This window comes from Somniosus microcephalus, chromosome 20, assembly GCF_052327205.1.
Source record: "Somniosus microcephalus isolate GS21.2 chromosome 20, FLI_Smic_1.0, whole genome shotgun sequence".
NCBI lineage: Eukaryota > Metazoa > Chordata > Chondrichthyes > Squaliformes > Somniosidae > Somniosus > Somniosus microcephalus.
The window spans coordinates 76,953,151-76,969,047 of NC_141006.1; the positions used below are offsets into that span (position 1 = coordinate 76,953,151).

Genomic DNA, 15,897 nt, shown 5'->3' on the forward strand with positions numbered 1-15,897 from the left:
AGGGTGACCCCGCGCTTCCGGTCGCCTGTCACTTTAATTCTCAGCCCCACTCCCACTCTGATCTCTCTGTCCTCGGCCTCTTACATTGTTCCAATGAAACTCAACGTAAGCTCGAGGAACAGCACCTCATCTTTCGATCGGGCACTTTACAGCCTTCTGGGCTCAACATCGAGTGCAACAATTTCAGACTATAACCTCTGCCCCCCATTTTTTAGGCTGTTTATGATTCTGCCATCCCCATTTGCAACATTTCATCTTTCCTGCTTCCTACCCTAGCACAGAATATTCCTTCAGTTCCTTCCTCCCCTCCCCCTCTCCCTGCCTCTGCACCTGCTAAAAATCTAATACATCTCTAACCTTTTCCAGTTCTGATGAAGGGTCCCAGGCCTGAAACGTTAACTCTGTTTCTCTCTCCACGGATGCTGCCTGGCCTGCTGAGTGCTTCCAGCATTTTCTGTTGTTATTTCATATTATCGGACTTACCGTGAGCAATGTCATGGGATATCAGCTAGTTTAATAAAACTATCATAGACTTTTCATGTTCAGAAAAAGATGCTATTGCCAGCCATTCTCCATTCTACAGAGCAAAATGCGCCGCAATTTCAACATCAGAGACTAAATACTATCATTTGGCTAATAAATTAAAATCGAGGTCTAGTTAAACATTTTGCTTTCCAGCAGCACTGGCCTGATATTCATCTTTTACAAGCGTCATGCTTGATTACCCTTGGTATGCATCTCGCTGCACAGGATCGGAAGTGCCTTGGTGAGAATTCCCTGCTGAGGCTGCCACAGCTTATAATATTACAGGGAAATTCTTTGGTATCCGGCACCGAAGGGTTGCCGGTTGATCAAAAATTCCGGATGACGGAGAGGGTTATCTACCAAGGCTATTTTAAACAAAGAAAAATAAAAAAATCAAGAAATGTGCAGTATACAGTAATTGGGTACTCACCTACAGAATGTTGTGTTAAATGGATGGTGGAAGATGCTTGATTAAGTACAGTACTGCCAGTTGAGGGTAATGCAATGCAATGACTACCAGCAGCGTGGGAGACACACAGTACCCCTGTAAAATGGTGGATCAGAAGAGACTCCCAGCAGCGCGGGAAAGTCAGACTCCTGTTACAGGGGTATTGAGGTGTTCCGACTTCCGACAGCGCCAAGAAGCCGAGTAGTGGCAGTTTGGAGAACTACCCCCACTGACTAACTCGGCCACCACGGGAGACTCGGACTCGGCAACATTGCCGGTTATTGAGGTGTTGTTTTCGGAGTGAGAATTTTGTCGGTTAATAGAGAATTCCGGATATTTAGGTGCCATTTAAACGAGAGTTTCCCTGTAGTGACATTTCTATCAGTCGATTAGAAAACCCATTGCTATACTTGCAGTCAGTAGTATTTGAAGTTGATTAACAATAGCTAACAATATATATATATATATATATCTGCCAACTCCGATAATTGCATTCAGCAAGTCTTACAGACGGTATTCCGTAGCAACGACGCGAATCTGGGACTCCAGAGATAGAACATTCAGACAAACACATTAAGGAAACTGCAACCCTAGAGCGGGGAATTTTAATGTGGTTTAAAACGCTTAATGTCAAATCTAATTGATCTAATGTAGTAATCTCCTACAATTACTATACAAATATAATCAGCATTTATTGCTCAGAGTCAATAGATACAGTATCTGTGCTTCTAGGCAGCAAGCATTGCAAATCAGGAACAGGAAATGATAGTCTATTACATAGCATGACTGGATCTTGCTGTGTGTAAAAGGGTTGTCATGCCCGCCTACAGAACAGTAGTCACTGCTGTTCAAAATAGCTAATTGCATGTGAAGTGCTTTGGTACATTCCTTAGAGACGTAATAAAACCCTGTAAAAATGCAAGCCTTTTTTCTTTCTGCCAATTCAAATTGTGAGTCTGGTACAGCTCTCCTCTCCACAACCCAAGTCTGAGGGCCACAGACCTGAGCACATCTAGCGCACGAACCGGTCTAGTCAGCCGTAGCTCAGTGGGCAGCACTCTCTCCCGCCTCTGAGTCAGAAGGTCGTGGGTTCATAGTCCCACTCCAGAGACTTGAGCACAAAAATCTAGGCTGACGCTCCAGTGCAGTGCTGAGGGAGTGCTGCACTGTCGGAGGTGCCGTCTTTCGGATGAGACGTTAAACTGAGGCCCCGTCTGCTCTCTCAGGTGGACATAAAAGATCCCATGGCCACTATTTCGAAGAAGAGCAGGGGGGAGTTCTCCCCGGTGTCCTGGGCCAATATTTATCCCTCAATCAATATCACTAAAACAGATTATCTGGTCATTATCACACTACTGTTTGTGGGAGCTTGCTGTGCGCAAATTGTCTGTCGCGTTTCCTACATTACAACAGTGACTACACTTCAAAAGTACTTCATTGGCTGTAAAGCGCTTTGGGACGTTCTGAGGTGGTGAAAGGCGCTATAGAAATGCAAGTCTTTCTTATTGATTAAATAGAGGCAAGGAAGTAGAGGGAATGATGTTAATGTTAGGATTCACAAGCTAAGCATGAGTTACAGCTGCCGTTACATCTGTGAGTTTATGAAATAAATTGTCACTGCTGAATGCAGAATCTGATCAGGTTGAGGAGGAAGTCTACCCTTCTGGATGGGTCATAGCGGTGATTGGACACGTCTGCCTGAAGTGCTACAATGGTCTAACTGGAAAAGGCATTGGAGTGTGTAGCACTAACTCCCACAGACTATAAGGTCTTACCTTATCATTATCTTGATAAGAGACTGGGCAGTCTCTACCCTGAGGTCCTTTCTGCATTCAATGCTCTCCAGATCCCCACCATTGTAAATTTTTATGACCAGTGCACATTAACTTGCATTTATTTACAAATATTAATTGCTATTTACCGTTGATCTACCCGGACGTCAAGTTGTTTTAGATCCATTTTCGTTGCACCCAATGCTTCTATAAATCTTGATTTCTCATATAATTTAGCCAACTCAGACCTCCCGCTTAAATGCCCCTCATTAGGATGATTTTTAAATATCAGCACTAACGGAGGCCCGAGGACCAATCCCCCGGAGTTCCATTTGTCACCTGTGTTCAACGTCAAGAGTTTCCACTTGTAATCACTCGCTCTCTCTACAACATTCTGCAAATCAGAGTGGCAGCATGAAGAAGAAAAATGCTTTCCTGTACCGTTCTTGCTGCTTTCGCATCGAATCATTTAATTGTTGATGTGATAAGAATATAAGCACAGTTCTATTATGTGGTGAAGGTACAGACCTCATTTTTTCTGTCTGTCTGGAATGAACTGTCAGTAATGAGGTACAAAATTACAGGCGTGCAGCAACCCACACATTACATTCATTTAAACAGTTGATGAATGATTCAAGATCCTGGCTCTGCAAACTCCTTCTTAAATATTATGTAATACATTTCCACTTGGAACATTCCTAAATCCAAGTTAGATATGCCCTTATATTTTTATATATTCTATACACAAGAGTGACTACACTTCAAAAGTACTTCATTGGCTGTAAAGCGCTTTGGGACGTCTGGTGGTCGTGAAAGGCGCTATAGAAATGCAAGTCTTTCTTTAAAATAGTAGTTAAAATATCTCAATACGAGAACAATTATATGTGGCTTGGAAATAAATGTCTTGTAGCAGGAACTGTGCAGATTGGCTGAGCTGAATATCCTTTGCAAATATTTAGAGCAATGCAGGCGACTTTAACCCTACCCAGCCGGCGGAAACCGAGCAGGCGGGCAATTAAAAGCCCAAAGCTGAGGCAAGTTGGTCAGGCTTTGGGGCGCGCCTGTAGGGAAGGTGGCGGGATTGTTCTGCCCGCCTCCTGTACAATGGAAGCAGTTGCATGAACATCTGCTCCTCTGTGACAAACACCTACAGATTAGGCACTTGAATTAATGCTGAGTACTGTTCACCCCAAGTGACTCACACCGATTTTGGCCTGCGCTTAAAATGCACAAAGATTTTGAGCTTTTTTCCCACGCCAATCAAAATGAAAACTCAACACTGAATGGGGCTTTCTAAATTGCCACAGCAGGACGTTCTCCCGCTTTGCACTGTTCATGCAGATGGCAAAAATTTAATGGATTCCATAACCTTGTACAAGACACACTCAAGCTGCGCAGAAAATAATTGATTATCTTCAAATTATTTAGTGAATATTGTGTGTGCATGTTGAACTTGGTTAGGGTATATAGTAAAGAAGGACTTGCATTTCTATAGCGCCTTTCACAACCACCGGACATCCCAGAGCGCTTTACACCCAATGAAGTACAGTCACTGTTGTAATGTGGGAAACACAGCAGCCAATTTGCGCACAGCAAGCTCCCACAAACAGCAATGTGATAATGACCAGATAATCTGTTTTTAGTGATGTTGATTGAGGGATAAATATTGGCCCAGGACACCGGGGAGAACTCCCCTGCTCTTCTTCGAAATAGTGCCCTGATCTTTTACGTCCGCCTGAGAGAGCAGACGGGGCCTCAGTTTAACATCACATCCAAAAGACGGCACCTCCGACAGTGCAGCACTCCCTCAGCACTGCACTGGAGTGCCAGCCTAGAATTTCTGTGCTCAAACCTCTGGAGTGGGGACTTGACCCCACAACCTTCTGACTCAAAGGCGAGGGTGCTGCCAAACTGAGCCACAGCCGACACTCATATAGCAGGAGCCTTCTTCATCAGCACTTCTATTATCTGCCATTCTGACTGTGTGTCATAATTTTCACAGGGTAAAACTCCTTCCACGTTGCAGGATCTTGCTGACTGATCAACGGTGCTTGCTAATTGTAATGGTGTGTGCAATGGTCTGCAAGTTCCGCTTGTAGAGCTTATTTACCCTCCTCTGTGCACAATGTGGTACAGTTCAAGCTTGTTTTTTTACCTTTTCTAATCTTGATCCGTTTCTCAGACAGAGAACCCCTGGAAGAAATGGACACATCAAAGATTAATAATAATGATAAATGAATCAGAACACTATAACAAAATGTACATGTTTACTATTTCACGACTAAAGTGGACCAGAGGACACTTTCATTAATGCAATTAAAGTGTGCGACACAAATCTCCCCCACCCTTCACAGCACGGAGTCGACTCAGACCGTTGAAACAACAAATCTTATAAAGCTAGCCTCATCCACTTTGGGGAAATGATCATGATCCAGCAGAAGCTCTGCTACCATCAGCGTTCCTGCTGTGGATTTTATTCCTGTTCACCCCCACACCCTACATGACCTGCTGACTTGTGCTGTCTCACCTTCGGCACCTCACCTGAATGGCCTATCTTCATTTGTGTTCCGAGGCGATGAGTGGCGACGGGTTATTTAGGCACTGCGGGCGCAGGTAGCCAAGCATTATTACTTAAATAATCCTGAAAACTCTTACACTCCATACAGCAAGCAAAATAGAATAGTTTAAGTTCCAGTTTACATCAATCCAGGCATGGTCATTTATTTTTGTGTCTATACTTTGCCCATTCACTAGCACTTAACATATAAAAGCAAATACAACACAAATCAAATGTAATGTACGACAAAATGAGGTCAAGTTACTTGTCATTTAAAGGAAAAATGCCATAGTGAGACCTAATGGCCATTTAGGACTGAGATGAGGAGGAATTTCTTCACTCAGAGGGTTGTGAATCTTTGGAATTCTCTACCTCAAAGGGCTGTGGATGCTGAATCGTTGATTATATTCAAGGCTGAGATCGATAGATTTTTGGACTCTAGGGGAATCAAGGGATATGGGGATCGGGCGGGAAATTGGAGTTGAGGTCGATGATCTTACTGAAGGACGGAGCAGGCTCGAGGGGCCGAATGGCCGACACCTGCTCCTATTTCTTATGTTCTTGTGTTCACACACATAAAATTGTTCAAGGCATCTAAACTCAGAACCAGCAACTACCGCACCCCCCTCCAAAGACACAATCTTGCTGAGGCTGAGGTCTCTGCAACTCCTCTCCCTCTCATCCCCAAATATGACAGTTCGTGTGATTAAAACATCAGTGTGTAGAATTGCTGCTGGTGTTCTCCCGAGTTCCCGCTGTAACTTTGGGGCCATTTACACCATGTCTCTGGGGCTTCTGCCCAAGCTGTGGCAGGAGATCAGGAGAAGCGACTCACAAACTTCACCCTCAGTTACTTTTTTACTTACGTTTTAGTTAAAATTCCATTCGCAGAAGCTGCTTCATACAGAGTGATGCCTTTCTTCAGAGTCACCGAGACCTGGCCCCCAAGATCATCTGCTATTGCACCGGCATGGATCGCTGCTTTACACAGAACCGAGGTCTGTGGAACAGAAAATACTTCATTACCTTCAACTTATTTCGTAAAAATTGCGAGCGCCTGTTGGATTTGCCTAGGATATATAGGGGAGTCTTCATCATCAGCACTTCAATTGCCTGCCATCTTGACTCCTCTGCCACAATTTTCAGAGTTGGAGACCTCAAAAGTACAGAGTGTTTTCTTTGCCTCGATTTTAAAATTCTCATCCTTATTTTCAAATCCCTCCATGGCCTCGCCCCTCCCTATCTCTGTAATCTCCTCCAGTCCTACAATCCTCCGAGATATCTGTGCTCCTCTAATTCTGCCCTCTTGAACATCCCTGATTATAATCGCTCCATCATTGGCGGCTGTGCCTTCTGTTGCCTGGGTCCTAAGTTCTGGAATTCCCTGTCTAAACCTCTCCGCCTCTCTTTCCTCCTTTAAGATGCTCCTCCAAACCTACCTCTTTGATCAAGCTTTTGATCATCTGCCCTAATACCTCCTTATGTGGTTTGGCGTCAAATTTTGTTTGATAACGCTATATAAATGCAACCTGTTGTTGTTGTATTATTTGTGTTGTACTTCAGTAGTACAGGAAACTTTGTTATATCCGGCACTGACGGGACCGAGCTGTTGCCGATCTATCAAAACTGCCGGACATACAAAGTTAATGTTGAAGCATACGGAGGTTTTCATCTCCGTATCGGACAACAAACACTGTTGCTTAGCAACAGCTTGTAAACAGTCGGCCCGTACCTTGGAAGCGTCTCTGTAGCTTAGCAACAGCTTCAGAGAGACTTTCCAGAGCCTGACTGTTGAAAACAAAGCCACGAGAAGAAACAAAAACCTAACAAAACGGCTCCTGATTTCTGCCGGCAGATCGAGGTTTCTGGACATACAACCTCCGGATAAACCAAAGTTTCCTGTACATCAATCAACAAAATGATCCTTGGGACACACGGTGTAATTATCTTCAGGCTTGATCACCCATGTGGTCACAGAATCGCCTGTACGGTATTGCCACTCTTGTGCTCTGCAATTAGACACTAAGGGATGATGGTCTTTATGTATCCTTTTATTCTGCCCCTCTACCTTTTCTGTATCTGAAAATGTTGGTCACAAGAGTCATTCATAATAATCTGAACATTTATAAATAGGAACTGGCTATGTAAACACGTCACGCTGTAATTACCATCCCCCACCAGTGGTGGCACTTGTGGAATTTATCATGAAAAGTGTTGACAGGAAGTGCACACAGACGCAAGATTTTGTAACACGTTAAAGAGGAGTTCATTACTATTATAGAATGTGATTCCAACTCATTTATCCCTTATCTAGAATTCATTATGAAGGTAATAAAAACCACTGAGCTTGTCCAGCTGCAGCTACGTAAATTCATGAACAGAAAATTCAGCAACAAAGAGGAGAAAAACTCAAAGGGCTGTGAGCGATCTCCAGTGCTCATAATGAATTTGATTCTATAGGAGTGAAACAGGCTAAAGTATTCCCTCTTTATTTTCTGCACATACTCTGAACATTTGCAGGGCTACATGACAAGGACTAAACAAAACGGCATACAGTTTGAAATGTGAATCCTCGCTGGACAGGTTTCCCCCTTGTTACAGTGAAACCAGTCCAATACAAAATGACGGAGTTGGAAAAAAGAAGCACGGATATATAATGCTTGGAAATATATTGTCCAATTTCTGCCCCAACAATGACCCGCGGGGAACTGGCAGAGGAATAGAACTCTGCACTGACTCCCTGAGATAAATGGTTATTATTTCTATAATATTTTATCATTGAAAAATCCTACTATTCCAGCTTTTAACTGAAATTTGCATTTTGGTGAAATATAACAAAGTATGTCGAGAATCAATTTTTGCTGTAATTGTTTACTTTGTTATCTATGATTCCTCCCCCACTGAGTGTCAGCTGTGGCTCAGTGGGCAGCGCTCTCGCCTCTGAGTCAGAAGGTCGTGGGTTGAAGTCCCACTCCAGGGACTTGAGCACAAAAATCTAGGCTGACACTCCAGTGCAGTGCTGAGGGAGTGCTGCACTGTCGGAGGTGCCGTCTTTCGGATGAGACGTTAAACCAAGGTCCTATCTGCTCTCTCAGGAGGATGTAAAAGATCCCACGGCACTATTTTGAAGAAGAGCAGGGGAGTTCTCCCCGGTGTCCTGGGGCCAATATTTATCCCACAATCAACATCACTAAAAACAGATTATCTGGTCATTATCACATTGCTGTTTGTGGGAGCTTGCTGTGCGCAGATTGGCTGCCGCGTTTCCTACATTACAACAGTGACTACACTTCAAAAAGTACTTCATTGGCTGTAAAGTGATTTGGGATGTCCGGTGGCCATAAAAGGCGTTATAGAAATGCAAGTCTTTGAGTGGGTGGAAGGTATACAAATCATACAAGAATATAGGTAAGGAAGCGGGTAATGTCCCCATATTAGATTAGTCTGTTACAAGTTAAATTCTACCTGGGAGTAGCACTTTTACCAACATACATTTGGTATCTAGTCTTAGGAGATGACCATTACAACAATCTCCATGCAACCCTCTCGTTATTAGCTGCTCTCTGTAGACCTGTTGGAAGTACCGGCAAACTATTTAATGTCAGCAGAATAGTTCGTTCTCTAGATCAATGTTCCCTGTAATTCTTTTCTGGGTGCCCGGCCCATTCAAATGTTCGCGCATGCGCGGTTATTCCAATTGAAAAGCCAGTGAACGGCCTGTGCGGGAGTTCCAGACCGCTGCGCAACCACACAGCTTAAAGGGAACATTGCTCTCGATTGGTCAACCCTCCAAACTAGCAGCAAAAAGCACAATTATAAACTATTTAAACAAGGGGAAACAAACAAAAACTCCAATGGTATTAATACTCAAATGACTTTACAGTAAAAGTTAATCAGCTATACGTTTAATGAATTGATTTATACTCACATCACGATAACCCGCTTGAACATTTCCCCAAACTTCACCACTGACACCTTTACAACCCGCTGGGCAATATTTACTATAATGTAAACAAAATGAATGGTTACCACAAAACACTAAATAAAGAGCTCATTAAAATCAACATACAACCTACATTCATGTATCCTGCGTGAACTGTACTCTAAAGGTGCTTTCATTTAAAAAAAATTCATTCCTGGGATGTGGGCGTCACTGGCAAGGCCAACATTTATTGCCCATCCCTAGTTGCCCTCGAGAAGGATGGTGTGTGACCTGGAGGTGGTGGAGGGGGTGAATGTTTAAGGTGAAAGGTTGCTTCTCGGGCACTGGGCAAGAAGCGTTCAAGCACTGTTCACGAAGAACCTGGAACCTCTAAGTGCAAATTTCCTGTTTTTTTGTTACCAGTATGCCACTGGTCCTTTTTGAACCCAATGGAGACCAAATAGGAAAGACCCACATGTTTTGTGTTGCCCCCCTTGGCCGATTTATAGACCCAGGAAAAGTTGGGTCTCAGATGCTGCTTGAGGCATCGAGTTTAGTTTCTTTATGATGGCCCGGATTTTGCGATAGGAACAATGAGGAGGCTACCAGCGCTCACCGTTATCATGGAGCAAATCAGACAGCAACTTCCGGAGTCCGCACATGTGCAGTTAAACGCGGAAATCAGGACGTTGCTGTCCGAGTTGCCCTGCTCCTCCACAAGCTTCGCTACACCGGTACCTCGCCGAGAGACTCGGCATTGAAGCACATCAAGGGCGCGAAGTTGCAGTACTTACCCACTACAAACCCAGAAACATGCCAGAAAAAGATTAGGGCTTGTCCATTCAAGTGTAAGTTAATTTTTAACACATGATAATTACTACCAAACATCCTCTCTGGCACTGAAAATTTACTTTTACAAGTGTGGAGTCTCATCCTTCAGATTTTAATTATTGTTGGAGATTTAAAATAAACTAAAAATTAAAATTAAAACTTTTAACTTCTTCTTTCTGTCTCTTAATCACATCTTTCTTTCCCTCTCTTTATTTCGCTTTCTGTACATGATTTGACATTGAATTAAATATTCTAACTTACACTTCCTGGTTTAGATTCTGCGCGCCTCAGTAAGGATTCTGCAATCTGATTGGTTGAAGAGGCATGCTAATGCTTGTTCTGCTCACACAGGTCCCAGATCGCCTGCAGAGGGCGCTGCGCTGTTTCAGTCTCCTGATTACGGTAAGTTGCCGCGCAAAAGCCCACAAAAAGTCTGTGGGCAGCTGTAAGTGCAATGAACGCGAGCGCCACTCGTTTGCCGCTGGGCAGTTAAGGTATTACTGATAGCGTGCCACTGGCCTGGATCTAATCAATATAACATCTATTGTGGACAGGCCAGCCGGCTGGATAAGCTGCACCGCCTGTGCAAGAATAGCAGTCAAATAAATGAGGAATTCTGATTAACTGTCCTACCCAGAACGTTAACATTTATTTCTTCTTCTGTTGGTATTATTGCTTCAATGGGAGTTATAATCATGATTGAAAAGAGTATTTCTGTGGGAGAAAACAGTAGGAGAGCCAGTTGAGAGAGGTCCATTAAAGGAGAGAACGTTTAACGGAACTTGTCTGGAGCGTCTGGAAAAATATGTTAGGATGTGCGGTTTGCTACATCCATGAGAAAAATACTCCAACAGAGCATCTCCTGTGGGGAAATGAACAGCTGGACATGCGCTGGTCTACAGTGCAGCCTGTATAACATTGGTGGGGAGGGGAGGGGAGGGGGCCTCCCTCTTTACACTGAAGGTGCTTTCAGACGATAAGATTGCAGCTGACTTCAGAGGTGTAGGTGTCTTTCCACTAGCCGCACTCCGTTGTGTAACCAAACCTAGGTTACAGGAATTGACCCCATCGCTGACCTGTTAAAATCTGCATCTACTATTCCCCCCCCACCCCCGTGCCGATAGGGGAGTCTCGGAGGAAATGATCCGGTGCATTTGCTTCCTGTGGGTCTGCATATGAAAGGAGTGTCCAGCTTATGTATGGAGACGGGCTCTCTCATCCAACTGTAATACGGGGGGGTGCAGTGTACGGGTGTCAATCTCCCAAAACAGCTGACAGAAGGAGACCTACGTGTTTTGATTTTGGCACATTAGCTAAACGGAAACAGTACCTGTGTGGATTTCCCAGTCGCTTCATTTGGAGACTCTAAAATATGGTGGGATGTATTTGTGCCTCTCGGACACCCAGTTGACCAAAAGATATCGCCAAGCCCCAAACCAAGCACAGACATTAGTGCACTTCTGGCAGGGATCGGCGGCTTATCATTGGTTGATATTCCCTTCGAGCTAAGGCTGATTGTTTGATAGACCAGTGGGCCGAATGGCCTGTTTCTGTACTGTAAATTCCACGCATGTTAACATCAAACCGCTGCCCAGGGCGAGATCAGGTAACTGAGCACAAACCTCCGACCATCGAATGCACGTGGCTCACTATCACAGAGGGTGCAACTGGTCACTACACCAGTGGTGGATCCAGCCCGGGGCAACTGGTCACTACACCAGTGGTGGATCCAGCCCGGGGCAACTGGTCACTACACCAGTGGTGGATCCAGCCCGGGGCAACTGGTCGCTACACCAGTGGTGGATCCAGCCCGGGGCAACTGGTCGCTACACCAGTGGTGGATCCAGCCCGGGGCAACTGGTCACTACACCAGTGGTGGATCCAGCCCGGGGCAACTGGTCACTACACCAGTGGTGGATCCAGCCCGGGGTAACTGGTCACTATGGCAGTGGTGGATCCAGCCCAGGGCAACTGGTCACTACGGCAGTGGTGGATCCAGCCCAGGGCAACTGGTCACTACGGCAGTGGTGGATCCAGCCCGGGGCTTTAGTCTTTTCTCAGATGATGATTCTGTTTGGAGGAGTGGAGGAGGTGGCCCATTTTTACCACTGCCCCTCAGTGCAGCCATGTTTTGTTGAGCATGAACACATACAGAATCATAGAAATTTATGGCACAGAAGGAGGTCATTCGGCCCATCGTGTCTGTGCTGGCCGACAAAGAGCTATCCACCCTAATCCCACTTTCCAGCTCTTGGTCCGTAGCCCTGTAGGTTACGACACTTCCAGTGCATATCCAAGTACTTTTTAAATGCGATGAGGGTTTCTGCCTCGACCACCCTTTCAGGCAGTGAGTTCCAGACCCCCACCACCCTCTGGGTGAAAACATTCTCCTCAACTCCCCTCTAATCCTTCTATCAATTACTTTTAATCTATGTCCCCTGGTTATTGACCTCTCTGCTAAGGGAAATAGGTCCTTCCTATCCACTCTATCTAGACCCCTCATAATTTTATACACCTCAATTAAATCTCCCCTCAGCCTCCTCTGTTCCAAAGAAAACAACCCCCGCCTCTCCAATCTTTCCTCATAGCTTAAATTCTCCAGTCCTGGCAACATTCTCGTAAATCTCCTCTGCACCCTCTCTAGCGCAATCACATCTTTCCTGTAATGCGGTGACCAGAACTGCACGCAGTACTCTAGCGGAGGCCTAACTGGTGTATGTGCTGTATACAGATATACACATCAGATGCTGTAAAAGGTGTGTATCTTTTGTTTACCCCCAAGTGATACAGAGGCGTAGCAGAGTAGAAAGTACAGCAGATGATACAAGGCAAAAGGAATGAGACAGTGTGGTAGATCCTGACTTTGTGCAATAATGTGAAATGGGTGTTAGTGAGGTGGCAGCCAGTTTTGCATCCCTCCTGATTCTTATTTCCATTGACTTCAAGTCAGGATCTGCCCCGTTCATTCTTGAGCTGTACTGGCATGAAAATGAAAAGTTAGCCGGGGTTGCAATGCAATGTTCCCCGGAAATTATTTTGGGCCGCGCGGCCCCTTTAAAGGATTGCGTGGCCCATTCAGAATTCCGCAGATGGGGGGGTTTCTCCGGCTCACTGGCTGCGCGGGACCCCTGGTGCAATGTTCACTGTGAGCTGCGCTTTGCTCTGCGCGGCCTGCTCCTTTCAGTGCGCGGTCCCTTTAAGTTTCCGCACCTGCGCGGTATTTACAACGGGGAAGCCGGTGAGTGGCCTGGGCTCGACCTTTCCCATTGCTGGGGTGTGAATCTGGCACCATTCAACATAAAAAGTTCAGCTCATGTTCACTGGAAGAAGAGACTTCAGTTGGTTTTTGGGTACATTTGGCAATAGAAAGCAGTGGCGTAACAATTGATGCAGTCTGACACCATTTCTCCATCTCATACACCTGCATACAATGACCAAGGATGACATCAAGGGGTATGGGGAGAGAGCGGGAATATGGTATTGAGATAGAGGATCAGCCATGATCATATTGAATGGAGGAGCAGGCTCGAAGGGCCGAATGGCCGACTCCTGCTCCTATTTGTCTATGTTTCTATTTGCACAAATATAAATGTTACACAGGCAGCATCTGTGGAGAGAGAAACAGAGTTAACATTTCAGGTTAATGACCCTTCGTCATCGACCCGAAACGTTAACTCTGTTTCTCTCTCCACAGATGCTGCCTGACCTGCTGAGTATTTCCAGCATTTTCTGTTTTTATCTCAGATTTCCAGCATCCGCAGTATTTTGCTTTTATATAAATGTTACCCCCTGACATGCGCATGTAGACCGCACACACTTCCACTGAGGAGGACAATGATTATAGATATTAAATGACTGTTACTTCAGGATAATATGCTGCCTGTACGTGCATCATTCAGGTCTTTAGGCTCCATCCTCAGTGCAGGAAACATTTTCAGTCTCCAGAATAGGTCCTGCCAGTTTCCAACTGTTAGGGTGTTGCAAAGTTTGATAGGAACTTAATTGTTTCGGTTATCTTGGACTCCATCACACTTCCTCTGGCTTATTTAGCTGTTATTAGTGTCAGTCTATGACAGACACATACACACTGTCGCAGTGAGTCATTAGAAGTCTCAGCAAAAACAATGGACCACGAAGGCAGCAAATAACTGACGCGGCCAAACGCGCTACATTCTGGTAACGAAGCGTGGCTGTCGAAACATCGTCACTTTCTGTTACAGGACTGCATTCAGAATGAGTGATTAAACAGCTCGTGCTTACTATTTATAAATGCTAGAGACATCTGTCTGGGTCCAAGTCTTGCACAGCCAGAATTCCTTTATCTGTCCTCTGCAATGTGTACAGTTAAAAGGTACAGTCTCGGTGGGAACCTTTTAGATACTGCACCAAGTATTAATGTGGCAAAGAGATAATGAAATCTTATCCGACATCAGGTTAAGTAATTATTTTACAACGCCAATCACGGTGTACAAATAACCTTTAAAAAGCTTTACATTTTCTTTCAAGCGAGAGCTTGAACTCAAGCGTTTACGATTCTAATTGGAATTCTTATTAAAGATTCATAGAATGGTACAGCATTGAAGGAGGCCATTCGGCCCATCGTGCCTGTGAAAGAGCTCTGCGATTAGTCCCACTCCCCCCTGCTCTTTCCCCAGAGCCTTGCTCCAGGTTAACAGTAAAAAAAAGCTCATCATAGGGTAGCAATAAACTTTTACAAAGCTCCGGCGGTTTATTTGTTGATTTGAGCAGGAACATCAGGAAGAGAAAAAAATGATATTGGCAATCTAACTTTCCCGAAAGAGAATTTTTGGCTGACTCGCTTTCCTGTCACTAGGTGCCATCCTGTGAACTCCCAAACCGGAGGCAGATCCACTTCTTTGAAAGCTGCCATTTATCGGTGGGGCAACTGCCTGACTGCTTCCAGCTCCCTTTCCTGGTCAGTAAACCAACACTCCTGCTATTTTGTTTTCAAAACTATGTAAAACTTTGCATCAAGGCTCAGTATAAGATGTAAAGTATATACGACAAGGCTGCCGCAGATTTCAACTTACGTGAACTGTTGCTGAGAATAATGAATACCTTTATCCAAACAGGTAATCAAATCTGCACAAAGTAAAGTATTGATACATTATTAAATGGAACAGATCATTGTATTGGTTAACACAGTACATCCCTCCCCCTCAAAACAAATACAGTCTAAATTAAAAGAAAAGAAAGACTCACATTTATATAGCGGCTTTCACAACTACCAGACGTCTCAAAGCGCTTTACAGCCAATGAAGTATTGTCACTGTTGTAATGTGGGAAACGCAGCAGCCAATTTGATAATCTGTTTTAGTGATGTTGGTTGAGGGATAAATATTGGCCCCAGGGATAACTCCCCTGCTCTTCGAAATAGTGCCATGGGATCTTTTACGCCCACCTGAGAGAGCAGACGGGGCCTCGGTTTAACATCTCATCTGAAAGACAGTGCGGCACTCCCTCAGCACTGCACTGGAGTGTCAGCCTAGTTTTATATGCTCAAGTCCCTAGAGTGGGACTTGAACCCACAACCTTCTGACTCAGAGGCGAGGGTGCTGCCCACTGAGCCACAATGGAAACATACATGTTGGCAACTGCAGCAATCTCAGCTTAGGTGCCAGATTTGGGGAGTGCAGTCCTGCCATTCACAGCAGCTTCAGTCACAGCATCTGGAAAGGACAAAGCTAACAAAATGCCGAGTGGGACAGCCCAGTTCTAACGAGGGATCTCCACCTGAGACATTCAACTTCCTCTTTCAGATGTAGAATGGAAGGTGCATATAAAAGGTGCATTTATAGCAGGACATGATAAGTGGGTATCT

General features: G+C 44.8%; 1 protein-coding gene across 1 annotated transcript in view; it reads right to left on the reverse strand.

Annotated features, from left to right (window-relative positions):
• LOC147103449 (discoidin, CUB and LCCL domain-containing protein 1) overlaps positions 1-15,897 on the reverse strand; it is a 182,166-nt gene that overhangs the window by 54,757 nt on the left and 111,512 nt on the right. Inside the window, exons 4-7 of the mRNA XM_085963041.1 lie at positions 15,107-15,158; positions 9,231-9,303; positions 6,169-6,302; positions 4,901-4,938 (exon numbers count right to left, since the gene is read on the reverse strand). Of these exons, the coding sequence (XP_085819167.1) occupies positions 4,901-4,938; positions 6,169-6,302; positions 9,231-9,303; positions 15,107-15,158 (297 nt within the window). The remainder of the gene's footprint in view (positions 1-4,900; positions 4,939-6,168; positions 6,303-9,230; positions 9,304-15,106; positions 15,159-15,897) is intronic.